The sequence below is a fragment of the Podarcis tiliguerta genome, assembly GCF_965153285.1.
Source record: "Podarcis tiliguerta genome assembly, chromosome: 8".
Classification (NCBI taxonomy): Eukaryota; Metazoa; Chordata; class Lepidosauria; order Squamata; family Lacertidae; genus Podarcis; species Podarcis tiliguerta.
The window spans coordinates 69,325,585-69,352,599 of NC_139541.1; the positions used below are offsets into that span (position 1 = coordinate 69,325,585).

Genomic DNA, 27,015 nt, shown 5'->3' on the forward strand with positions numbered 1-27,015 from the left:
GGCAACCCTCAGCACAGGTCTCTGGACAGGCCACAGAGTCAGTGATCTTGGTACAGGAGGTGGAGCAGAGGTTGCTGCAAATCTCATAGTGACTGTTGGCTGGGCAGCGCAGAGCTAAATGAGGAAAGAAAGAAAAAAACATCCATGTTAGGTGAAAGGCTCCCTGGTACTATTTGGGATGGCTGGGAAGCTGGCAAGTGAAATGCAGAGAGAGTGACTGGTAAAGAGCAGAAAATGTCTTTGACAGCTGTTTTTGCAAAAACAAAACAAAACAGAAAGCTGATGCTAGAATGAATTTATGTTCCTTAACCCCACTGTTTTGATCATTTTTTCACTTATCTCATATATTGTTGCTCCAGCCATTGAAAACTTGCCCATTCAAGACAATGGAGGGGGGCTTTTTATATAAAAAATGCTTAGGTTTCCAAAGGGAGAGGAAGCAATGAGGGTAGTAAAATGCTTCTGAGATCTTGTAAAAGCAATTTGAGCAGTGGGACAAACCCAATCTCCGAGCAATGTGAGATTCCAGGGGTGCCAGGAGTTTACCCAGGGTTTGATTTCCCTGGAATGAGGGTCAGCAGTGACTGTGATGTGTTTATGATATATGGTTTATTTGCACATACAGTTGTACCTTGGTTCTCAAAAAGAATGTGTTCCAGGAGTCCATTTGACTTCTGGAACTGTTCATAAACCAAGACATGGCTCCCAATTGGCTGCAGGAACAGCTGCGAAAGCCACGTCAGATGTTCAGCTTCCGAAAATTGTTTGAAAACTGGAACACTCACTTCCAGTTTTTGATCGTTCAGGAGCCAAAACGTATGAGTTCCAAGGCATTCAGAAACCAAGGCACGACTGTACCCTAGCCTATGATGGGGCTCGCAGCATTAACATCCCAAAATTCTTACTTATTCCAGAGCCACAGTCCTGGATTCAAGCAGAAATCAAGAGTGCCTCTCTTTCTCCAGCTTCTGCCTGCAGCTTGCTTTCTCTCTCTCTTACACCTCTGGCCCTTGTCCGTCTCACCAACAGCCTGGGGAGAGGCAGGGACCACCTATGTGCCTTCTGGCACAAAGCAACTTCCTTTGTTTGTTTGCTGTGTATTCTGAGAAGTGTCTTGGTCTACAAGGCTGCTGACTCTGCTCAGGCTCCTTTGACTGCATTTCATCACTCAGAAACAGACTGAGCTCTCAGAGTAACTGTCCTTGCATATCTGCTTGATTTCCTGCTTTCCAGCAGACCTTGGTTCAAGGATGGTGAACCTCGGGACCAGGTCCAAATATGGCCCTGTCTATGGCCCCAGAAGGTTGCCAAGAAGGGATCACAACCCTTGTGCTGAACAAGGTCCCCACCCTACCAACTTACACTGCTGGTTCTGGCAGGAACTCATTGAAAACAATTGTCTATATACCTCTGTGATTTGAGCTCATCAGTAGGTTGCGGAGCATATAGTCAAGAGGGTGGTGACACCCAATTGGAAAGGTCATAGAGCATCTAAGTGTGAGCTCAGTCTCTGCACAGCTTGAGACAGTTAGAGCCTTTCAAATAAACACACACCTCTAGATGTGTGCCAAAGTGACAGGGGGTCAGTTCAGTTTCTACTCCCATTTCTCTTCTCCCCCTGAATTTTTGGTCCCCAGTACTTACGACAGAAGGAAGGGCTCCTCCAGGGCTTGACAGAGATCCCAGCCTCTTGGCAGACAGAAACGTAGCTCTGGATGCTGTTGCACAAGACCTGGCTGTCCCCGTTGCCCAGGCATACATCGTAGATGCAGTTGCTGAAGTACACACCGGGATCCACCTTTCCGTGGCAAGCACTGAGGGGGCCATCAGGCGCAGTGAGGATCCCACAGTAGTTGCGCTGTTTGAAAACGTCCTTCTTCCTTTCCTCGCAGACCGGGCAGCTGTTCCCAGAGCATCCATCTGAGCAAGATCTATCTGCCCCAGAGACCCGGACCTTCCAGGAAGCACCAAATTTAGCTATGTCAGAGGTTATTATGCCATTGGGTAGCAGGAAGTCATCATCCTTCTTCCCATTGTAGTTCCCACAGAGGCCTTGCATCTGGCCCCGGTAAGTGCTTGGGACGGTGACCGTCACGTGGTAAACCAGGTCGTAACTCACAATGAGACCAAAGTCAGTTTCTATCAGGACTTTTGTGCCATGTTGATAGGCTCTGATCCGCCCAGCAGAAAAGGATATAGGGACGGTGTAGATCAAGCCATTCACCTGGAAGAAGAAAACAGAACATTCACTGGTTGAGTAGGATTGGCCTAAGGGTTGTTTCTTATGTTGCAAACTTATACTCCAAGGATTGGCAGCTGGGGGACAAAAAAAAACACCTATATTAGGAGACATTTGCAATAAAATGCTAACAAGTTTTCATCATAATTCTTGGGAGAAATGCCAGCTGATACAGAAATGTGGAGAACTGGACTTAGGACAGGAAATATGAGAGAAAGAAGCTGATGGACTTGTTCATCCTTAATTGAATGAATGAGCCAAGACAATGTCTTAATGTAAAAAAAAGAAGATGAATGGCTAAAGATCTAATGATTTGCCTCTTCTTTCCGCATGGACTCACCTTCACTTGACCTTGCTTGCTCTGCAGTAATGTGAGTGTAATGCCATAGACAGTGACTGAGACCATCTTGGTGACAGCAACTTTCCTATTTCCCCAGGGCTCGTTTTCCACGTTGACAGTAAAGGCTCTCAAGACCCGGTTGTTTGTCCTGACCTTAGCCAAGGTATAAGTGCAGGTGCCTTGGAAATCAAAGGCCAGTCCATCGAATGAAAGATAGTGAGGGTCACCTGAAGCAGAGCAGGTGGCACGGCTGGTGGGGTAGCAGTTCTGGATGCCCTTCTCTACCTTGCACTGCTCCCCATTCTTGCAGCTGGCGGACTGGCATTTTATTTGCTTGCTCTGTGCATCACAGATGCAGCGTCTCGTGCACGTCTTGTCTCCCCAGAACTGCTCACCGGGTGAGAAGGACCTCCCCTCAAACACGCACCCACAGGCAGCCTTGGAGATGCATTTCCCAGCATCCAACACAAAGCCCTCATTACATTGGCACGTCTCTACGCAGGGCATTGAGGAACAGTCTTGGGGCTCAGCTTGGTTGTTGCAGGTTGCAGGGCAAGGAGATCCACAGGCCTCATAATGGCTGTTCTCGGGACAGGATTTGGCTGTCAAAAGAGACAAGATGATTGTCAACAAGGCACGATTAGAAGACACAGGGAATCTGAGAGTTAAGCTATATTTTGCTAATGTGGGACGAGGGAAAGTGTACTGAACCATGTTTTTATTTTGATTATGTATTTTGTGGTTTTTATATTTTGATTTTATCCTGAGACCTATGGGTATAGGGTGGTAAATAAATTTAATTAACAACAACAGCAATGACCAAGATGCCCTTAGCCTAGCCTGCCTCTCAGAGTATTGTGCGAATCAAATGGATGCACCATCCTAAGCTGCCAGGAAGATGTAATCAGTACAGATGTAACATTAAGCTAAGGTTTGCAGAGCGGGCCCTCTTGGTAGTTCTGCTACCCTTGGAAGTTTGGGGTTGTGGTGGCCTGGAGTGGCCATTCTCTGTGGCAGCTGCCAAACTCTGGCATTCCCTTCCCATAGAGGAACATCTGGCAATTTCATTGTACAGTGGTACCTCGGGTTACAGACTTTTCAGGTTACAGACGCTTCAGGTTACAGACTCCGCTAACCCAGAAATAGTACCTCGGGTTAAGAACTTTGCTTCAGGATGAGAACAGAAATCACGTGGCAGCGGGAGGCCCCATTAGCTAAAGTGGTGCTTCAGGTTAAGAACAGTTTCAGGTTAAGAACGGACCTCCAGAACAAATTAAGTTATTAACCCGAGGTACCACTGTATAGCTTTCATCATATGCTAGAGACTCCTTTCTTTACCCTGGCCTTTGAGACCCAGTCTATTCTGGGTCTGGAAACCAAGCTTTATGAGGAACGGTTGAAGGAGCTGGGTATGTTCAACCTGGAAAAGAGGAGCCTGAAAGAAGGTATCATAGACATCTTCAAATATCTCAAGAGCTGTCACATGGAAGATAGAGCAAGCTTGTTTTCTCCTGCTCAAGAAGATAGGACTCGAAGCAGTGGCTTCAAATTACAAGAAGGGAGATTCTGACACTCACAGCAACCGATGGGGGTTCTCCAGTCCAATACAGCAACTTGCTTTTCCCGACAAGCTACTGCATAGTTATTCAGTGCCTCACAAAGAAGCTCCTTCAGCCCATCATTCATGCAGAGGTCATAGACACAGTTTTCCAGAAAAGGGTTGGGGTCAATGACAGCATGACATTTGCTGAATGGGCCATCCTTTCCGTTGCTGAGCCAGCCACAGAATGGCTCGCCTTCATACTTCTTGACCATCTCTGGGGAGCAGCTTTTGCATTCCCCATGGCAGTCATCCCAGCAGAACCTGTCGCCATCGTCCACCTTCCAGCTCTTTCCAAACTCAATGGGGTTGGGAGCCAAGGCCCCATCGGGGGTGCTGAAGTCATCAGCGGGGTCTCCATTGTAGTTGCCACAAAGACCGCATACATTTTCAGAAAAGCTGCTGGAGATCTTCACCACCAGGTAAAAGTTCCAGTCGTAGGAAACCCTCAGAGAGAAATCTGTCTCAATGATGACAGAGCCCCCACTCTGGTAGAGACGGAGTTTCCCTTCATTCAGGGAGATGGGCAGGCGGAAACGCTGGTCATTCACCTGAAGAGAGAAATCAGATTCAACCAACAGTGGAACAACACAGTGGATTGTATTCAATGTCAGTCAAACTCAGAGTAGACCTGTTGAAATTAATGCGCATACATTGGGTCTACTCAGACTAAAACTTCGATACAACCGACTCTTTTTGTTATTTATTCTACTCAACAAGATGGGCATAAAATGATGATGATTGTAAAAAGACCAACACACACATGCAATAATAAAGGTAGATTGATTCAACAGGAATGTGCAGAATTTGCAGAGTCCATACTTCAATGGTGGACCATATGTTTTGCAGCACATGGAGTGCATCTCAGTAGCAGAGCACACGCTTTGCAAAAGGTTCCAGGTTTAATCTCTGGCAGCTCCAGTAAGGGCTGTGAAAGCTTCCTGCCTGAAATCTTTGAGACCCACAGCCAGTCTGTAAAGACAATATTGAGCTGGAATGGACCAATGGTCTAAGCATAAAGCATCTTTCTATGTTCTTATCTTCCTGAAGAGTTTTGATAAATCTCACCAAAACTTCTCTTGCTTTCTTTTAAAATACCTTTGAAGTTTTTCACAAACAGTAATACCGAAACTCCTTAAAAAATAAAAATTCTCACTGCCAGTCGTATTTAGGGAGAACTCGTTTAAATTAAAAATGGTGAGAAGCACCCAAAGCCTCAGCTATTTGGGCAGTGCTATCGCTCCCAGTGCCCAATGGCAGGCGGATACAGCCAACTCCAAAGTCGGTATGGCATAAAATGAAAACAGCTCCTCCTCAAACATTAAATAAGTGGGGCACAGGCTGGCAGGGGGAAGGGCAGGAGGAGGGAGCAGGGGTGGTGGCCAGAGATCAGTCCACGTTAGCAAGCGGGGGGCAGGGAAACTTTGCCAGATCTTCTGTTTCACATGCCTACATTACAGCATGCAAGCAAGACAAGAAGCAAGCAGAGTAGATTGTGATGTACTCTTGGGGAAAAATAGGTTGCTTTTTTTAAGCCAGAGAGAAATAGAAATATGGTCATCTTTCGTTCTCACCCTCACAAAGCCTTGCTCATTTCTGACCACCTTGATGATGGTGTTATAGACTGTGACTGTCACAGAGCCAACATACGAAACACGAGTATTTCCTCCCCTGTTCTCATTCTTGGCTTCAACACTGAAGGAAGGAAGAGTGGCATCTGAGCCGCAAGTCTTGGCAATAGTGTAGGTACAGGTGCCCATGAAGTCAAAATTCTTCCCATCGAAGGTGTGATAATGAGGATCTCCCTGGGCCCAACAGCTGGATTCAGACTCTGGCACACACACTGGATCACCTCCTATGATTTCACACTTCTCCTTCTTTCTGCACTGGATCAAGCTGCATGGAGACACTGGTTTGTCTGGAATGGAACAATGGTAGTGTCATTGCAAAAGCAAGCATTGATAGTAACTTGTGGGTGATGTGGCAGATAGACAAAACAAGGCAAGGAAAACAAACAGGCTTCTGAATAGCCACTTAATCTGGTTGCCTCATGGACATTCCGATTGCTCAGGGAATAAGGCAATCAAGATGGTGGGAAGCTGAATTTCACATACTGATTTGAACCAGTCAGGCTGTTACTGCAGTCTAGAACTTTGTAGGTCTCATGTCATGTCCCCTTCCCTCTGGAAAATGGGAAACTTGGGTCTCAATAAGATTTTCGGAACTTGGTACAAAAAGTAAAAATTCATCAAATCAGACCATTTTACAGTTCTTTAACCTATATCATGATAAGTATTCCAGGCAGAATGGAATAGTGAAAACTAGGAGATGATTTTAGACCCTAAAATAGTGGCAGCTAAAGTTCCATTCCCATGTCCATTTTGACTGTGGTCCTCCAGTTATCACTCATAAGGGGTCACTTTCTTTGACATTCTACAAATGAGCACACAGTAATGATAAACACAGCATCCAGTGCTGGAAAGCAAAAAGATGAAAAAACCACTGGGTACTCAATAGGATGTAGCCAACTTTAATTATATATTCAAAACCCTCATTTGTAGCATAAAAACCTAAGTATATGCACAGATTCAGATACTTACTGCAAGAGCAAAGGGCCACAGAGCCATAGCCATCAGCATTTACAACTCCAAGGATGAAGAGCCCAAAAGGAGTGCTGGGATGCTCTAAAGAGAGGGCACTGGCTTCTTTGCCCAAGCTAAGTTGACTGAAAGAATACTCTGTTCCAGGGATGCGTGTCCACTTGGCATCTGTAATAGCTCTCTTCTCTAATGTGATCCCATTTGAACCTAAGGTTTTTGCTACAATGACAGCAAAATTATCAAACGCCTTAATCCCATCAATGTGATATGATGTGCAATAGCTTTTTAAAGCAGGAACATTGATGAGGAAAGGGTCGTAGTTCTTGCTGTTACCAGCAAAGAAGAAAAGGACCTGGATTCCTGCATTGGCAGAGAAGAAATAGGACTGAGATGGCTGCATTTGAAACTGGATGACTTCCCCAGCCACCGCGCGGCGGGAGCTTGGAGTGGCCCCAGACTGGTATTGGATCAAAGTGTTATCTTGGGAAGCGACAACATACACAATGTCAGTCTGAGTTTGGAAGGGCACTGGGGGAACTATGAAGGTGGTGCCCCAGCTGGAAACAGGCAAGAGCTGCTCAGCAACATGGTCACAAGATGAGAACTGCTTGGCACAGCTGTGCCCACTCAAAACAGCCACGGGCGCAACTGATTCAACCTTGGTGCCAGACAAATCAGCTGAGCTTTGCAGCTGGATTGCTTGGAAAGATTTCAGGTCAACAACAAGCCTGCTCCCTGCAGCATAAACCTTCCCTTGGAATGTCACGGCCCCTTTCAGGTGAATAGTGACTTGAGTGGGAAACTGATAGGCTACAACTGCAAATTCCTTGAAAGTGCTTGCCATATCCCCCACTGGTGTTACCACATAATATGATGTGCCCAGCTGCTGAACTGGGTACACAACTGTGGCAGCACTTGTGGAAAGCTTGTCGTTGTAAGAAAACACCGATATATCTTTGTCAGCTTGGATCCGCACAGTCTGATCAAAAATGTCGGTCCCCTTCATCTCTGAAGAGGCTGGGACCACAACTGACACGGTCTCCTTCTCATTGACAGAAACCGTTTTCCGAAATGTAGATTTGTTCACTGTGACTGTGATGGTGGTTGCAGGATGATATCCAGTGATAAGCAGATCAAGTTTAGGAGTGCCCTGACTTTTGAATGAGTTCTCCAGGAAGGCTGTGATAAATTCCGTCCCTCGGGAACTTGCTCCACAATACCCTGCAAGGCAGAAGGAATGGATAATTAGTCAACTGCAAGTATCTCAGTGCTGGGCTTTAATCTCTTGATGTGGCAACGGTTAGAGTTTTTGTATAATGATCTGATCAGTTTATCTTACAGCAGTAAGAAAATGATTACTCAAAGGAACCTATTAATATTCCTGTTTGGTTGTATTAAGGAAGTGGTCTCTGAGGAACAAATGATTATTCATCTGTTAATACATTATGAACCCTCCCTTAAAAATATCCAGCTTTTCCTATGATAGCCTGCATCCCAGAAGGAAGTTTTGATTGTAGCCTGGAGAGGCTTCTAGTGAGACTCTGTTACCCAGGCTGTCATATTCCAAGCAGTTAAGAGGTTGGTAGCTGTGTTGGTCTGCCATAAAAGGTAAAGGTAAAGGTACCCCTGCCCGTACGGGCCAGTCTTGACAGACTCTAGGGTTGTGCGCCCATCTCACTCAAGAGGCCGGGGGCCAGCGCTGTCCGGAGACACTTCCGGGTCAAGTGGCCAGCGTGACATCGCTGTTCTGGTGAGCCAGAGCCGCACACGGAAACACCGTTTACCTTCCCGCTAGTAAGCGGTCCCTATTTATCTACTTGCACTTTAGGGGTGCTTTCGAACTGCTAGGTTGGCAGGCGCTGGGACCGAACAACGGGAGCGCACCCCGCCGCAGGGATTCGAACCGCCGACCTTTCGATTGGCAAGCCCTAGGTGCTGAGGCTTTTACCCACAGCGCCACCCGCATCCCTGCCATAGTCTGCCATAGTCGAAACAAAATAAAAAAATTCCTTCCAGTAGCACCTTAGAGACCAACTAAGTTTGTTATTGGTATTAGCTAAGTTTGTTATTGGTATTAGCTTTCGTGTGCATGCTCCAAGTAAACACTGTTGAAAGAGCACCTGGTAATTTTTCTCTCTCTTTGTTCAACTCCTCCTAGAAGTATTGAACCAAGATATGGTCATCTACATGCCACACCTTCCTTTCCCATTGCCTCACAGTTACTGATCAGCATTTTGCAGCTTGATAACAGAACCACTGGCAGAGGAACAGGGGTGTGAGGGAAGCGCACCGCTCCTGGCGGCACAATCCTGGTAGGGTGCCATCGCAGCTGGGGGGCCCCCCACACTGGGCATCATGACCCTGGGATGTGCACCACACCCCCGGGATGCATGCCAGCCATGCCCCCACCTGCTCTCAGACCCTCCCCCTCCCTGCCAGAGCTTGAAGCTCCACCACTGAACAGAACAAGAGTGTTGGAGTGCAGATGCAGGAATGCAGGTGGTCCAAGTGAATGAGTGGGTGGCCTAGGAAGATGGTTGCGTGTGTGCATGGCTGAAGCTGACAGTGGGGAGCCCAAGCAAACAGAAATGGAGGCAGAGCAGGCAGTCCAGGCAAAACTGCAGAGGAACAATGAGGACAGACTGAGACAGCTCCTTGTGACTGTCTTGCCCACTTCAGCCTCAGCAGCTTCAGAAGCCAAGGAGGAGGGAAATGGATGTGGGAATGAGGAACAGGCAGGGCTGGGCTGGCAGCTCACCAGCAACAGTCCTGCTCTTCCACTGCTGCCCATGGCTTCCCTCGTCCTCACCCTCTGCAGTTAAGTATGAAATGGCCCTGGCAGCTGGGTGGGATGTCGAATGGGAGGGGACATAGTTCAGGTGAGCTCTGAGTGGAAGAAGGCACTGTGTTTGGGCAAGCTATAAGGGGCAGTAGCAAGGTCAGTGAGAGTGCAGAGTTAGAAAGGTGGTGGAGTTGTAAAAGCAGGAGGAGAAGGGCTTGATAAGGTGTATAGGGAGGAGGAAAGGGAATGGCTGGGTGTAAAGGAAAGGGAGTTTGACCAGGTGTTAAGGAATGGAATTGGTGAGGGGGTGGGGGATCTGTTAGGGTGAATGAGCAACAGGACAGCCCCTACCCCTACCCTAGCTATATCGGCAAATTTGACTTATGTACTATATGAACAGATCTCTCTTTTTTTCAAAAAAAGAAAAGAATAAATAAAAGTTTGAATTAATGAATCAAAGGTATTTTTCAGCTACCCCGTAACAAAAGTTCTCTAGGTACCTTACCAAATAATAGTTTAAAATACGATGATTAAATACACAACAACATAAGGTGCAACACAGCAAACAGGGTATGTAAGCAATAGGGTTAAATACAAACATGCCATCAAAACTTTTCAAGCCCCAAAGTCATTAAAAGCCAGATGGAATTTTAGAAAGATGAAGGTGCTGCTGGCTCTGGAAAGAATACAAGGCAGGGGCCAGGCAGGACTCTCTGGGGAAGGTGCTACCGTAGACTGGGGTGCAGTCACAGAGAACAGCAGCTGAATCTATGAATAAAGGCGTCAGTGTTTGAGGTCTGAACAGTGTGGAGAGAATGGAGAGAAAGAAGAACTGCTCCTTTGTTCATATATTAAGATTTTAGGTTGTTAGCAGAGTGTTAGCTGAGCTGAGACAGGCTCGCCTTTTGTAAGTTGCATTTTGTAAATCTTTGACTTTAGACATTCAGAATCAGTGCCCTCCAGATCCCATCATCGCTGACCATGATCTTTGATAGCTGGGGATGATGGGAGATGGAGTCCGACAACATCGGCCATAGGTTCCACACAATGGTAGGGACTGGGCATGTGTTAACTCAGCCAACGATACATTGGGCTGGGTGCCAGATAGCCATAGATGCAAACTGGAATTCTGGGTCAAGGAAAGTTTTGCCAGGCTGTGAGCAAGTGCCTGTTCTGTCAGCATCTGCATTTGCCCCACAGTGACAAATGTGCAAGTAGTGTCTCGCTTGTAGGGCCAACCTGCAGGTTACCAATTAGGACCAAACTCACCGAATAGGAGCGCCAGCCAGATCCAAGGCAGCAGCAGTCTCGTTGCCATGGCTAAAAAAAAAAAAAAATACAGCAGAAGAAAGTAGTTCAAGTAATCTGCAGATTCAAGGTAAATTCCCATCCTCCAATCTGATCATTTGTCTCTTGAACATCTACAACATGCCTTCTAGAACCTGCATGGCACCATATATGAATTCTGGCTCCCACAGCCCCTTTTACCTGGCTCAGCAAATTGTAACCATCTCTCTCCATTTCTTTCAAACAGCTACAACTATGGTTGCATGAGAAGTCTGAGAAATTTTGCATTTGTCTCATAACTTTTCCCTGAGAAAACCCATTGTTTAACGCTAAATTGGAACATATGTCAATCTGCAAAATACCGGATTGCTGTTGGCTCTGATTCAGTGCTAAACCACAGGTTTTCCCTCAGGGAAAGTGGATGGGTGGCTGAGCCTACAGATGATAATCAGAAATGACTGAAATCCTTTTTTTTTATTAAAAATAATAATGGATAAAGTCTTGCTGGCATAAAAGGATATTCAAGACACATCTGAAAACTAACACCAAGGATCCCAGACAAATGTCTGCTGCAAGAGAATTCCACAGCATGGGAATAAATGTCCAACTTCTAACTGAAGCCAGTCGGGCTTCTGATACATGGGGGCATCTAACAGTACTTGACAGTACTTACTGGAACATGTCCAGAGGAGGGCAACCAAAATGGTCAAAGGCCTGGAAACTATGCCTTATGAGGAACGGCTAAGGGAGCTGGGCATGTTTAGCCTGGAGAAGAAGAGGTTAAGGGGTGATATGATAGCCATGTTCAAATATATAAAAGGATGTCACATAGAGGAGGGAGAAAGGTTGTTTTCTGCTGCTCTAGAGAAGCGGACACGGAGCAATGGATCCAAACTACAAGAAAGAAGATTCCACCTAAACATTAGGAAGAACTTCCTGACAGTAGGAGCTGTTCGACAGTGGAATTTGCCGCCAAGGAGTGTGGTAGAGTCTCCTTCTTTGGAGGTCTTTAAGCAGAGGCTTGACAACCATATGTCAGGAGTGCTCTGATGGTGTTTCCTGCTTGGCCGGGGGTTGGACTCGATGGCCCTTGTGGTCTCTTCCAACTCTATGATTCTATTCTATGATTCTATGACAGACCAACATGATACCGATATCAATAAGGAATAGAAATGTTCTGTTACAGATCTTTAACTCATAGTCTGTAAATTCTAACAATTCTGTTTCTAGATCCTGATTTTTTTATTTATTTATTTTCATTTGGTGCATATATCCCTACTAGAATTATTTTTTTCTCCTTCAACTTTAATTTGTACCATTAATTTTCTCCCTTTCTCATCCTTTTGAATTAGTTGTGGTTCAAGTGCAGGTTTAATGTACAAAACAATTCCACGTTTTTTGGAAACATCTGAAGCAATGAAATGGCTCCCTAACCTCTTATTACTTAAAATTTTCTCATGTTTTCTTGCAACATGGGTCTCCTGTAAGCAAATTACATTCAAATTCCGTTTTAAAACTTCATGCCACACCCTGTTCCTTTTTATATTGTTGTTAAGGCCATTAACATTCCAGGTTAATAATTTAAGATTTGCCATTATCTGATTCATTTAAAAAATATTTGCTTTTTTGCCCTGCTCTTTCACTCTTTTCCAATTCATCTCTTTGCATTTCATAAGGGGTTCTAGAAGCTCTCCCCGAGCTTTGAAACTCTGGGTATATACCAAGTTTTCCCAAAAATTCCTGTACCTGACTCTGAGACTAATCTAAATCTCTTTCTCCTGTAAGTGAAGGAAACTCCCTACTCGTCATTTGCCCACCTGGTGTCCTCCAGGTGCTTTGTTCTACAGCTTCCCCCAGGTGTGCTTACAGTCCAGAACATCTGAAAGGCATCCACAAGCTGTATAGTTGGACTGCTTATATTCCAAATGGCTTTTCTGCAGACCATAGGAAGCTGCCTTATACAGAGTCAGACCACTGGTTCGTCTTGCTCAGTATTGTCTTCACTGACTGACAGCAGTTCTCCAGGGTTCCAGGAAGGAGTCTCTCCCAACCCTACCTGGAGATGCTGGGGATTGAAGCTGTGGCCTTCTACTTGCAAGGTAAAAGGCTCCATCACTGAGCTACGGCCCTCACGAAGGAGATCCCAGCATGCAGGTTACTTACCTGTCCACATATCAAAGCATCACCAACTCAACAAAGGCAGGCAATGACCATGCGTACTTTCTGAAGGCATCTGGTTAGTTCAGCACTCAAAGTAGCTGTGGTTATATAGGAGCTTACTCTTTAGTAGTCCAGCCAATGCTTTAAGGGGGCAGGGAAAAGGGCAACATTACTCTCTAAGCAGGAAATACTGATAACACAGTCACATAATCATCAGACCTAGTATGTGAATATGCAAAATCTATATTCTATAGCCCTCATTGTGGTTATAAGCAGGAAATTTGGAGGAAATTTGGCCCTTTGTCTGATCCAGCTGGTGCTTATCTTCAGCAGGCTCTTATCTAAGTTATGCTGTCTGGTCAATATTTGGTTTCTCCTAGAACTTAATATTCAAATTGCCACACAAAACTTAGTAGCTTACATAGCTAGGATATGCAAAATAGGTTTTATTGTTTGGCATTTTCTGAAAGGTCAAAAATGATTGGTAGCAATATTAGAATCATAGAACCATAGAGTTGGAATAGACCACAAGGGCCATCGAGTCCAACCCCTTGCCAAGCAGGAAACACCATCAGAGCACTCCTGACATATGGTTGTCAAGCCTCTGCTTAAAGACCTCCAAAGAAGGAGACTCCACCACAAAGATTCCCTTTGAGGGACCAAATTTGCAGTATAAGTGTGACCCTGAGCTCAGAGTTAGAGACAATCATAATCCTAAGGGCTATACTTGTGGTGGTGTTTCAGTGTATGTGAAACTAGGTGAAATAGTTGCAGGAATAAACAGGGAGATTAGCAGGCTTTTAATCTCTGATTAATCTGCTCTTACTGTATTTAGTATTTGGTGTGAATTACTCTGAATATTATTTATTTGTATGTATAGCCAAAGTCATTACAAAAGATAAAATACATAATAATAAAAACAGGATAAAATACATTACACAGGTAAAATAATGATTAAAACCAGATGATCTATCAGGTAAGAGTTTGCTCCTCTGAAGAATTTGTCTTATCATGCTCACCGGGGCTCGCTCTTTCTTTCTTTCTTTCTTTCTTTCTTTCTTTCTTTCTTTCTTTCTTTTTTTAAGATTTTATATTATTTATTGAATTTTGAAGATACAAAAAATAGAAAAGAAGAAATAAATAGACAAACAAAAAATAAACTGCTATTTACACAAAGATCATACCCGCCCCCATGACTACCCACCACCACACCCATGACTTCCCTCTACCCCATCTCGACTTCCGTATAAATTCAATACAAAACACTGCAATCAATGTTTTTATTCTCTTTATAATATAATTTGTTAGTGAGTTCTATTTCACTTTACTCCTTTAATCTAAGCATATCAGCATGTTCTTTTTGGAGCAGTGTTTATCCATATATTCTCCGAAACATTGCCATTCCTGTCTAAGTTTTTGATTTGACTGCATTCTTATAAATGCAGTTAGCTTTGCCATTTTCATAAATTTGCTTAATTTATATAGCCAGTCAGCTTTTGTAGGTAATATCTGGAAGGTGCCATTTTTGGTTCACTTTAGGTGCCAAATGTCTTGGGCCAGTGCTGGGGAGAAGACAGCCTTTCGAGAATTTCCCCACCAACTCCCAGGCCTAGCAGCTCTCTGTTCCATGGGTAGGCAAACTAAGGCCCAGGGACTGGATCTGGCCCAATCGCCTTCTCAATCCGGCCTGTGGACAGTCCAGGAATCAGCGTGTTTTTACATGAGTAGAATGTGCCCTTTTATTTAAAATGCATCTCTGGGTTATTTGTGGGGCATAGGAATTCGTTCATTTCCCTCCAAAAAATATAGTCCGGCCCCCCACAAGGTCTGAGGGACAGTGAACCGGCCCTCTGCTGAAAAACTGTGCTGACCCCTGCTCTATTCCCAGCCCCTTTCAGCAAATACCATTTTAGCTGATCTGGCACAGACTCAAATACATAGTCAAAAACAGAAATCTTTGTTTGGATTGCTGGGTGCGGGGAAAGGGAAAGTAAGGTTTATCAGCCTCACAAAAGGCAGCAATGCTTTCCCAGGAACCAGCAATCAACCAGCTGTTAAACGCTTAACGGCACATCCTTCACTGACTCTGAAATAAAAGGTCACACAATGATTTCATTGGAAGGAATTCATTTTAAGGAAATGGGCTTCTGCAGAATTACATGTGGACAGTGTGCATATGCAGGATGCTTTATGGGTGGTCACAAGTTACGGAGCTCTCCTGTCAAGGGACTGAGCTATAGCCTTGGGGTGGATGGCGAAAATCAATAAAAGGCATTCTGCACCTTCATCAGAGGGAGCAAGTGGGAGAGATACAGAGAGCTGCTATTACCAGAGACCAGGGAGGAAGCAGGGAAGGGGGAGGGAAGGAGGAGGTGTGGAATGGGCTTTTGGGCACTATTATCGTAAAAGAGTAGGGAGTAGGCTCTCAAACCCTATAGTTGATAGGAGAGGTCTTCTTGATAATGCCACCACTAGGGTCTGCCTGATTGGCATTGACTTGTGACGGGGCCTTTTCTGTGGTGGTTCCCCATCTGCTCTCTGATGAGCTGATCCTTTATCCGTCATTACTGAGTTTCAGGAGGAATTTCACCCCATTCTCCTCACCACCATACTGCTCCTCCTTTTGAAGTCCACCCCCCCCCCATTTTGACCTAGATGGACTTGTGTACCTCAACCCAATTTGACAGAATACCAAATCAACTCAAATCAGTCCCAATTAGTGAGATAACATTTTCTCTGAGTGGCTGTGTAGCCCTGAGGGAACTTTCATGTGAGTATTAAGTTGAATCTACCTTGGCTGTGTACAAGACCTGTCCTAAAAGAGAAATCCTTTCTGTTCCTTTCTCCTCGAATTATATATTTTGTCCAGTTTGTTCAGTAAGGTGTTACCAGGGTTTATCTCTGGACTCTGTCTGCTTTATGTAAGTGGCTGAGCCAACATATGGAACAAAATACTGAGAAGATCCCTAAGGGCTTCCTCTGGGTCTGTTTCCCACCCCTTGTCAAGTGGAACAAAAGGCACAGCACTTTTATCCTTTTGACATGTATGGAAGAGAGCTGGACCGTAAAGAAGGCTGATCACTGAAGAATTGATGCTTTTGAATTATGGTGCTGGAGGAGACTCTTGAGAGTCCCATGGACTGCAAAAAGATCCAAACTATCCATTCTGAAGGAAGTCAGCCCTGAGTGCTCACTGGAAGGACAGATCCTGAAGCTGAGACTCCAATACTTTGGCCACCTCATGAGAAGAGAAGACTCCCTGGAAAAGACCCTAATGTTGGGAAATATTGAAGGCACAAGGAGAAGGGGACAACAGAAAACGAGATGGTTGGACAGTGTTCTTGAAGCTACCAGCATGAGTTTGACCAAACTGTGGGAGGCAGTGGAAGACAGGAGTGCCTAGCGTGCTCTGGTTCATGGGGTCACAAAGAGTCGGACACGACTAAACAACTAAACAACAACAACAAGGTACAGACAAAATATCTAGGATGATAGTGGTCAGTCCTGCTCCCCTGTAGGAGAAGAATAGACTCTGAAGGTTAAATCATAGTCTGAGAGCTAGTAGTTCCTTGTATTTTTCTCTCAGAGAGCCAGTGTGGTGTAGTGGTTAAGAGTGGTAGACTCCTAATCTGGTGAACCGGGTTCACGTCTCCGCTCCTCCAGGTGCAGCTGCTGGGTGACCTTGAGCTAGTCACACTTCTTTGAAATCTCTCAGCCCCACTCACTTCACAGAGTGTTTGTTGTGGGGGAGGAAGGGAAAGGGGAATGTTAGCCGCTTTGAGACTCCTTCGGGTAGTGATAAAGCAGGACATCAAATCCAAACTCTTCTTCTTCTTCAGTTAAACGGCAATAACAAGGGAATAAGAGTTATTACCAACTTGATTACTGAAACAGATATTTTGAGACTCCACCCCTACGCCCAGCCCAGGATTCATTCTTCAACCATCATGCAAATATTTATACAAGTATTTGTGCAAATAAATTATGTCTATATGGAAGGCACTTTGTTTTATGGTGGGTTTTTTTTTTTTTTTTTTTTTTTTTTTTTTTTGGTTTTAAATACTTTATTTTTTTCATTGCAAAATCATGACAAAAATTACGAACTTTGAATCCAAAAAAATACTATACAAACAAACAAAACGGAACATACAAAAAAAAACCAGAAAAAAGGGGAACAAAACAAAACCAAACAAAAACGAAAAAGCACACATTTACAAGAAAAAAACAAAAACATATCATTACATACATTTACACATATTGACTTCCTTTCTTTGTTCTAAAACCTCAGTAAATTTACTCTTACTGTATTGTTGTGTCTGGTTAAATTACTGTCATCTTTATACTATACATATACATATACATATATATATATATATATGTATGCAGGTTTTGGTGTCCTCGGGTGTCTTCCCGTGTAAAAGTTGGGGTGTCTAGGCGACGTTTCGACGAGGTCTCACTCGTCATCTTCAGGCTGGTGCTTTCGGCTTCTTGTTACTGGAACCAGTAACAAGAAGCCGAAAGCACCAGCCTGAAGATGACGAGTGAGACCTCGTCGAAACGTCGCCTAGACACCCCAACTTTTACACGGGAAGACACCCGAGGACACCAAAACCTGCATTCCTGTACCCGTGAAAATCTACGAAAGCATATATATGTATATATATACACCATTTTTTTTTCCCTTTAACCCTGTAAAGCATCATTCATTACATACCAATACACTTACTCCAGAACAATGTTTTTTCATATACTCTTTTGCACAACCCCATTCTTTTAATAATTTCTGGTCCGATTGTCCCCTTATAAATGCTGTGAGTCTTGCCAGATTTATGTATTCACAAAATTTAATTTGCCAATCTTTCACTGATGGAATTTTCCTCCCTTTCCAGTTTTTTGCTATAAGCATCCTGGCAGCTGTTGTTGCATAAAGGAATACTTTCCTTTGATTTTCGGGAATATCGTTTGTAATTAATCCTAAAAGGAATGCCTCTGGTTTTTTACTGAAAGATATTTTAAACATCTTTTTGAGTTCTTCGTAAATTTCGTTCCAGAATTGTTTAATAGGTCGGCATTCCCACCACATGTGAAACATTGTTCCTGTTTCGTTTTTGCATCTCCAACAGGTATTCGAATTTAGTTTATAAATTTTAGCCAGTTTTACCGGAGTTAAGTACCATTGGTACACCATTTTCATAAAGTTTTCTCTTATTGTGTAACATGCTGTGAACTTAATATCATATTTCCATAATTTCTCCCACTGTTCTAGCCGAATCGCATATCCTATATCACATGCCCATTTGATCATAACTTCTTTTACTTCTTCATCCTTTAATTCCCATTCTAATAAAAAATTATACATTTTGGATATATTTTTTTGGAGTTTTGTAATAATACTTTTTGTAAATTTGATTCATCTTTCTCAAATCCTATTATTTTATCCTGATTGAATATTTGTGCAATTTGGTGATATTGAAACCATGTAGTACAGTATTGGGTCACCTCTTCATATGGTCTTAATTTTATTTGACCCTGTTCTTCCTTTAGGAGTTGCTGGTATGTCGCCATTTTCCCTATAGTATTTTTCTTTTTAACAGATGTTACTTCTAATGGTGAGACCCACCATGGGGTTTTCGGTTCTAACAACCTTTTATATCTCACCCAGACCTTGTACAATGCATTTCTAATTACGTGGTTTAGGAAATCTTTATGTACTGCCACTTTGTTATAAATTAGATATGCATGCCAACCATATCTATTGTTCCATCCCTCCAAATCCAAAATGTCACTGTTATCCAATTTGATCCAATCCTTGATCCAAGTAAAGCATGCCGCATCGTGATATAGTCTCAGGTCTGGGAGTCCAAAACCTCCCCTATCTTTTATGTCGGTTAGTAATTTGTATTTGATCCGTGGCTTTTTGCCTTGCCATATAAACTTTGTTAGGTCCGTTTTCCATTTTTTGAAACAATCATCTTTACCTATTATGGGAATCATTTGAAAAAGGAACAAGAACTTTGGTAAAATATTCATTTTAATAGCCGAAATTCTACCCCAGAGTGTTAAATTCAATCTTGTCCAAGTTTCCATTTCTCTTTTTGTTTCTTCCCAGTTTTTTTTATAATTATCTTCAAACAAATTTATATTTTTCATTGTTATTTGTATCCCTAGATATTTCACTTTTTTTACAATTTGTAATCCAAATTTTTCTACCAGTTCCTTTTTCTCTTGATCTCCCATGTTTTTTACCATTAGTTTCGTTTTTTCTTTATTCAAAGCAAAACCTGAGACCCTTCCAAAGTTTCCCATTTTTTCTAGAGCCTTTGCTATGCTTTCCTTTGGGTTTTCCACCATTAAGACTAAATCATCTGCAAATGCCCTTATTTTGTATATTTTCTCTCCTAGGGATATTCCATTTATTTCTTGATCCAGTCTGATTTCTTGATTTAATATTTCCAAAACCAAAATGAATAATAACGGTGAGAGTGGGCACCCTTGTCTGGTGCCCTTCTGTATTTTAAAATAATCAGTTGTGTCATTATTTATTATTATATTTGCTTCTTGTTGTTCATAAATTGCTTTTAGCCCTCTTGTAATTTGGTCCCCCATGTCCATCTGGTCTAATAATATTTTTAGAAATTTCCATGATACTTTATCAAACGCCTTTTCCGCGTCCACAAAGACAAAGGCTACCTTCTTACTCGGTTTCATGTCTAAATACTCGATCATATCAATCACTGTTCTTATATTATCACTCATTTTCCTGCCTGGCAAGAACCCTGCCTGCTCTTTATTTATGCAATCCTGCAAAACTGTCTTTAATCTTGTTGCCAATATTTGTGCATAGATCTTATAATCATTATTTAGTAATGATATTGGTCTATAATTGGTTATAAACTCTTTATTTCGTCCTTGTTTTGGGATTACTACTATGTGAGCCTGTTTCCAGGTGTTGGGAATCTTCCCGTCTTCTAGTATTCTATTTAAGAGTGTCTTCATAGGTGATAATAATGGTTCCTCTAGTTTTTTGTAATGTATTGCGGTAAGACCATCTGGACCTGGGGATTTTCCCAGTTTCATCTTAATTATCGCTTGATGAAGCTCTGTCGTGGTTATTGGGGAGTTTAGATCTTGAATCTTTTCTTTCTTAATTTTAGGTATATCCTTTCCATATAAATACTCTTTTATTTCATCCTCTGTCTCATTTCCTGCTTTATATAGCTTGTTATAATATTTTATAAAGCACTTTTTGACTTCTTCAGGATTATCTAAAGTTCTCCCTTCTTCCACTATTTTATCAATCAGTTTTTCCTTTTGTCTTTTTTTCAATTGCCAGGCTAGCATCTTTCCGGGTTTATTTGCAAATTCGAACGACCTTTGTTTCATCCAATTAATATTATCCTCAATTTCACTATTTAATATTGCTGAAGCCTGGGTTTGTAATATTTTTAGTTTTTGGTTTATTAGTTCATTTTTTGGTTGTTTTGTTAATAATTTTTCATTTATTCCTATTTCTTTCCTTATTTGTTCTAGTTTTTGCTCTCTGATTCTTTTCCTTATTGCACTTTGTTGTATGTAAAAGCCTCTTATGAAAGCTTTACTTGCATCCCATATTGTCCTGATGTCTGTATCCTGTTCTTTATTTAATTCAAAAAATTCTTTCATTAGTTCTTGCGCTTTTTTCACAATCTTTTCATCATTTAATATTCTTTCATTAAGTCTCCATCTTTTATTAGTTTTCTTGTATTCCTTTAATTCTAATGTGACTGGGTTGTGGTCTGTAATAATTTTGGTCTGTATTTCTGCTTTTTTAATTTTAGTTGTTAAATTATTTGATACCCATATGCTGTCAATTCTGCCGGCTGATTTTTTAACTTCCGAGAAATGTGTATACTGTCTTTCTCCTGGGTTTTTATATCTCCATGTGTCAATCAAATTTAAGTTTTCTACCATCTGAAAGAAGGTATCTGGGAGTCTGCCTTTTTTTGATTTTCTTTCCCTCTCTGTCCTATCTAATTCTATTGATGTGACACCATTTAGGTCTCCCATCAGAATAATTTCCTCTTCTATAAATTCCAGTAAATTAGCTTCTACTTTCCTGAAGAATTCTGTTTTGTTACCATTCGGTGCATAAACTCCTACTATAATTAAATGTTCTTTACCTTTTGTTATTTTTACCCCTAATAATCTACCTTCATCATCCTTAAAGATTTTTTTTGCGTCTAGTTTAGGGTTCACATAGATCACAATTCCCCTTTTCTTTTTCACATCTGAGGATATAAATTCTTGACCCAATCTCTTGTTTTCTAAAACCCTTCTGTGATTTCTAGTCACATGGGTCTCCTGCAAGCATATGATATCCCATTGTTCTTTCCTCAATACATGTCCTATTTTATTTCTCTTCCTCTTATCATTTAAACCGTTAACATTCCAAGATATAATTTTTAGGTTCATTAATCTTTATTATCTACAAAGGTTTCATTGAGTAAATAAAAGAAAAGAAAAGAAAAAGAAAAAGACTCACAAATTTTTAGAATTTTGATATTATGTTTCTTCCAATCTCTCTCCCCCCCCCCCCCGATATCCGCTTGACTCTCTATGCTTCTTATGGTGTCTGCGTTGCCTCCTCTCGGTCCAATGTCGGATCTCCAGTTAGTTCTTTTTTATACTTCCTCCAGAATTTTCCCAGCTCGTCTACTGATCTAAAAGTTTTTCTTCTGTCCTTGTATGTGAAGGTGATGCCCTCAGGGAATTCCCACCGGAATCTAATCGAATTCTTCTTGAGTGCTTCTGTTACTGTCTTATAATTCTGCCTTTTCTTCAAAATTCTTTTTGGAATTTCTTTGAATATTTTGATAGGCCTATCTTCTATTATTAACTTTGCTTGTCCTTTTTGATGTAATATTTTGTCCTTTAAAAGTCTTGAGTTGAAAAAGATTAAGCAATCTCCTGGCCCTTTATAAGTGTCCGATCTTTCTGATTTGATCCTGAAAATTTTATCAATATCCAATAGCATCTCTTCTACTTCTACTCCCAACCAGTTTGCAATCTCCTGTGATAGTTTCTCTTGAATTTGTTCATCGTAAGTTTGTGGTACGCCTCGGAAGCGGAGGACCATCTCCTTCTGGCGCATCTCCATCAATGATAAATCATCTAACAGCTCTTCATGAGCTCTCTTTAAGTCGTTAATTTCTTCCTTCGTTGATTCTTGTGACTTTTTAATGTCCTTATTTTCAATTTGCAATTTCTTCGTCATTTCCTCTTGTTTGGTGGATTTACTCTTAAGTTCTTGTACAGATTTATCCAGTTCTTTATTTTTAAGTGAGAGGTCACTTATTTGTGTTGTTAAGTCTATTATTAGCTTTGAGTTTTGTTGGATGTTACCAGCTAATATGTCCAGCTTATCATTCAGGCTTTTTTCCATCCCCATTATAAGATCTTTTATGTCAGCATTGGGGTCTGTTTCAGCTGTTGATTGTCTTCTCACTTGTAGACCCGACCCAGATGTCAGTATAGTTTGGTATTTTTTAGAAGCCATAATTGTCTTCTTCCTTTTGGCTCTGGTCTAGATGTCTTTATTTCAGTCAAGAATATATATATTCCTAAAACTTTGAAAATGCTCTGTTTATAGTCTATGATTTGGTCCTTTTATTCCATCTGTTGGGATTGAAAGTCAGTTAAGATTCCAGTGGTTTCCACTATATCATTGCCAGTTCATCTCAAATATTTAAAAAAAAATCAAAAAAAAAAATATCAAAGTTTTAATATAAATTTAGTTAAATATTTTGTTTTATTTTAATTATTTTGGCAGTTGTCAGAGAAAAATTCCTTCACAGTACTTAACATCCGTCTTAGGCACTTATTTTCTAGAAGCTGAACTTGGTATTTCAGGTATCCTTTCATGTATAGCTAATTTTCTTTATGGTTATGCTTCAAGCCTGTGTCTTAGCAGCGTTTTTTTAAATTGTGGGAGTAATTTTATTTTCCGCCACTAGGTGGCGCGATTTTCCAATTTACTTGTGAGGTGGTCCTTCTTGTTTTGTTTCTCTGTCCTCTCTTTGTTGCAGTGACTGTTTCCGCCACTATTCTTCTTCCGGCTTTTTCCCTTCTGAGGGCAATGACTCACTCTTCCCCCCCCAGCGCCATTTTTGCCAACTGCTTTCTTCCTTATTACCGTCTTTCCCCTTCTTTTTCCTCCTTCTTTCTCTCCCTTCCTATATCTCTTCTTCTTCCCTTTCACTTCCTTATCTTAATCCTTATCTTCCCACCTCTGCCTGGTCTTCAAATCTTTTCCATTCCTTCTCTTTTCCACTGTCTCCTCCACGTTCCTCCCCCTCCTTTTTCTTTTCCACTCACCCTTTGTTTAACGCTGATCACCTCTTAATGGCCACTGCTTTGTTGTCACTGCTGCTGCTGCTTGTTATTTCAGCTCCTTGTACCTTTCAACAGAACGTCCCCCTGCAGAAGCAGGTACTCAGTATGTCTCAGTTTATATTTTCTGCCTCTTTGCAGGGCTTATTTTCCACAACTTGGTAAGTCTCAGAACGCTGAAGCTCCTCTCTCCATTAGCTTTGCTGTCCTTTATAGTATAAAGTTAGTCTGTGCTCCTTTTATTTTAATTTAAGCCAGCGTTTTTGCCTTCCTGCTTCAGGAGTACTCTTAATTTTACAGTTTTTAGTTTGGAGCAGCCTGGTGCCTTCTCAATCGGGTCTAAAGGGCGTTTCACGGTCGGGCGTGCGATCTTTGTGCGCTGAGTTCTTCCGCCTTCCTCCACTTTTTGTGCCGGAACGGCAGAAAACCCCTTTATGCGCTGCTTGGATCTGTTTTCTTCAGTCTGGAACCTCCTCTCAGACCTCTTCAGGGTTTGCGTCGCCCTCGCTTCCCCGTCTTTTTAGCCCCGTAACCGTGATTGGGAGCGCTCTTACTGCAGCAAAGCGCTTTCCCTGACCCGACGCTGAGTGCACCACACCAGGAAGTCGTTTTATGGTGGGTTTTTAAGGGATGTTGACAGTAGCCTTGTAAAATAGGGCAGAACTCGTTTTGCAGAAACGGAAATCGATTCAGATATGAAAAATTACAAATCCAGAGCAACTTGGGTGATGTTGTTCAGAAGGCAGAGCCTAAAGCAGACTTCCTCAGACTCAACACTCCAGATGTTTTTGGCCTGCAACTCCCATGATATCTAGCTAGCAGGGCCAGTGGTCAGGGATGATAGGAATCGTAGTCTCTAAACATCTGGAGGGCCGAGTCCGAAGAAGCCTGGCCTAAAGGCTATCCCAAACTTGCATTTGCCACCAAGTCTGCCCATGAAGCTCTGCAAATCCTACATATCAGAGAGAAGAAGAAGAAGAAGAAGAAGAAGAAGAAGAAGAAGAAGAAGAAGAAGAAGAGTTTGGACTTGATATCCCGCCTTCCACCTGCCTTGCCCCACCCCCTGGTCCTGGGATTCTTCATAAGGAAGCTGTGCCTGGAGGAAGAACTGTGAGGGGGGAGACTCCATCAGGCAAGGCCTCCTTCCACCTGCCTCGCCCCACCCCCTGGTCCTGGGTCTTCTCATAAGGAAGCTGTACCTGGAGGAAGAACTGTGAGGGGGGAGACTCCATCAGGCAAGGCCTCCTTCCACCTGCCTTGCCCCACCCCCTGGTCCTGGGTCTTCTCATAAGGAAGCTGTGCCTGGAGGAAGAACTGTGAGGGGGAGACTCCATCAGGCAAGGCCTCCTTCCACCTGCCTTGCCCCACCCTCCAGTCTCTGCTTCTTATTTTGTATTGTATTATGTTGTGCACTGTGGTTTGCTGTTGTTTTATTGATTGGAGTTTAGAAATTACTTATTGTAATTGTTGAGTGGATTTCTGTTTAATTTTGAAATGCTGATATTTAATATTATTTAATATTACCGTATTTTTCGCTCTATAAGACGCACCAGACCATAAGACGCAACTCGTTTTTGGAGGAGGAAAACAAGAAAAAAAAATATTCTGAAACTCAGAAGCCAGAACAGCAAGAGGGATCACTGCGCAGTGAAAGCAGCAATCCCTCTTGCTGTTCTGGCTTCTGGGATAGCTGCGCAGCCTGCATTCGCTCCATAAGACGCACACACATTTCCCCTTACTTTTTAGGAGGGAAAAAGTGAGTCTTATAGAGCAAAAAATACGGTATTTTACTGAATGTTGAATGTTATTTTATTTGCATATTGTATATTGTATTATGCATATTGTCTTATTTATATGATGTTAGCCGCTCTGAGCCTGGCTTTGGCTGGGGAGAGCGGGATGCAAATAAATTTTATTATTATTATTATTATTATTATTATTATTATTATTATTGGAGTCTCAAAGCGGCTAACATTCTCCTTTCCCTTCCTCCCCCACAACAGACACCCTGTGAGGTGAGTGGGGCTGAGAAACTTCAAAGAAGTGTGACTGGCCCAAGGTCACCCAGCAGCTGCATGTGGAGGAGAGGAGACGCGAACCCGGTTCCCCAGGATACGAGACTACCACTCTTAACCACTACACCACACTGGCTCTCAGAGAGGGATGAGTGACTCTCCCTTTCTATTTCTCCCCCTTTCTCATGTTTGCGAACTATCTTCAGCTCTCTGCATTCCATCGTTAGTTTGCATTTTTTTTTATCATGAAAGTCCATCGCCATTTCAGTGTGAATTTCTCCTAATATACACATTTTATAAGCAATATATGCTTTTTGGCAAGCATATGCATTTTAATGCACACTGATATGCCATTTTGTACATTTTACTTGTTTTGAGAACTGCCCTGCAAAATTTGGAGAAGTGGAAATTTTAGGATGTTTTAGCTTGCATTTTGATTCAGGATGATTGAGTTAGGTAGATTCACCTTTAAATGTGAACTGAATTTAACACACACACACACACACACACACACACACTGCCCTTTGTCCCCCACCCCACTGGAGGTATAGGGTTGGGAGGGGTTTCCCCTCCAGCAGATATCATGCACATGCAGCCCACTACCAAAATCACCACAATCACTTTTGTGACTTTTGTGATTTGTCCCCACAAAACACTTCATCACACTTTCTTCCCATCAATTCAAAGGGCCTCTGCTGCACAATATCAAATGTAACAATTCACTGATAAATGTATCTATGTACTGGCTCACTGGGAAAAGTTCAGAAATTCATATAGACATGTGAGCTCAGCTACTCAGCAGCCCTTCTGCCTGAGTGATAATTCCTGGCATCCTGATACCTGAGTGCCAGACAGGTAGCCATTCCAGAAATAACAAACCCAGATGGAGACAAAAGGGTGTGATTAACTTGGCCGGGAAACAGGGAAATGTAAATATCTCCTTTGTTACACTTGATGGGTGTTTGGTGGAGGGCAAGGAGAACCATGGGGCAGGGTCCAGGATGCTCAGATTACTGCCACCAGACCTCCGCTTTCATGATGTAACCATGATGTACAGTGGTACCTCTGGTTACGTACTTAATTCGTTCCGGAGGTCCATTCTTAACCTGAAACTCTTCTTAACCTGAAGCACTACTTTAGCTAATGGGGCCTCCCACTGCCGCCACACGATTTCTGTTCTCATCCTGAAGCAAAGCTCTTAACCCGAGGTACTATTTCTGGGTTAGTGGAGTCTGTAACCTGAAACGTATGTAACCTGAAGTGTATGTAACCCGAGGTACCACTGTATTAGTGATGTAGTTGGGGGGTGTAACATGGGGATTACCAGCTAATAAAAGTTTGGGTTCTCCTTTGTTTGGGGCTTCCATCTTGTTCCACCTTGTGGCAGGTGGGAGTCCTGTCGCGACAGTCTTCAATAAAGACCAAGCCTACTGGCTGCTGTTTTGCTCTGGTATTCCTGGCTGGTGTCCTTGTTTTTTGTCCAAAGGAGCCCTCGGATTTCTCCGTTAACACCTAGCCACTCCCATAGGATTACGAGGGACTGAGCACTGACTGGAGTCTAGTTTAAAATTCAACACTCTTTGCCTCTTGAACATTGTTTGTCTAGGTTCCCAGATGTTGTTGG

At 42.5% G+C, this 27,015-nt stretch overlaps 2 protein-coding genes across 2 annotated transcripts in view; both read right to left on the reverse strand.

Moving 5' to 3' along the window:
• Positions 1–27,015, reverse strand: part of LOC310684163 (IgGFc-binding protein-like) — a 115,402-nt gene that overhangs the window by 57,251 nt on the left and 31,136 nt on the right. The gene's annotated exons all lie outside the window — the stretch shown is intronic.
• Positions 5,754–13,087, reverse strand: LOC310684420 (IgGFc-binding protein-like). The gene is made up of 3 exons (XM_083455548.1): positions 13,012–13,087; positions 10,831–10,881; positions 5,754–8,000 (listed from the first exon to the last, which is right to left on the reverse strand). Exons 1-3 carry the CDS (start codon positions 13,019–13,021, stop codon positions 6,613–6,615), a joined length of 1,449 nt encoding a protein of 482 aa, XP_083311674.1. The 5' UTR covers positions 13,022–13,087; the 3' UTR covers positions 5,754–6,612.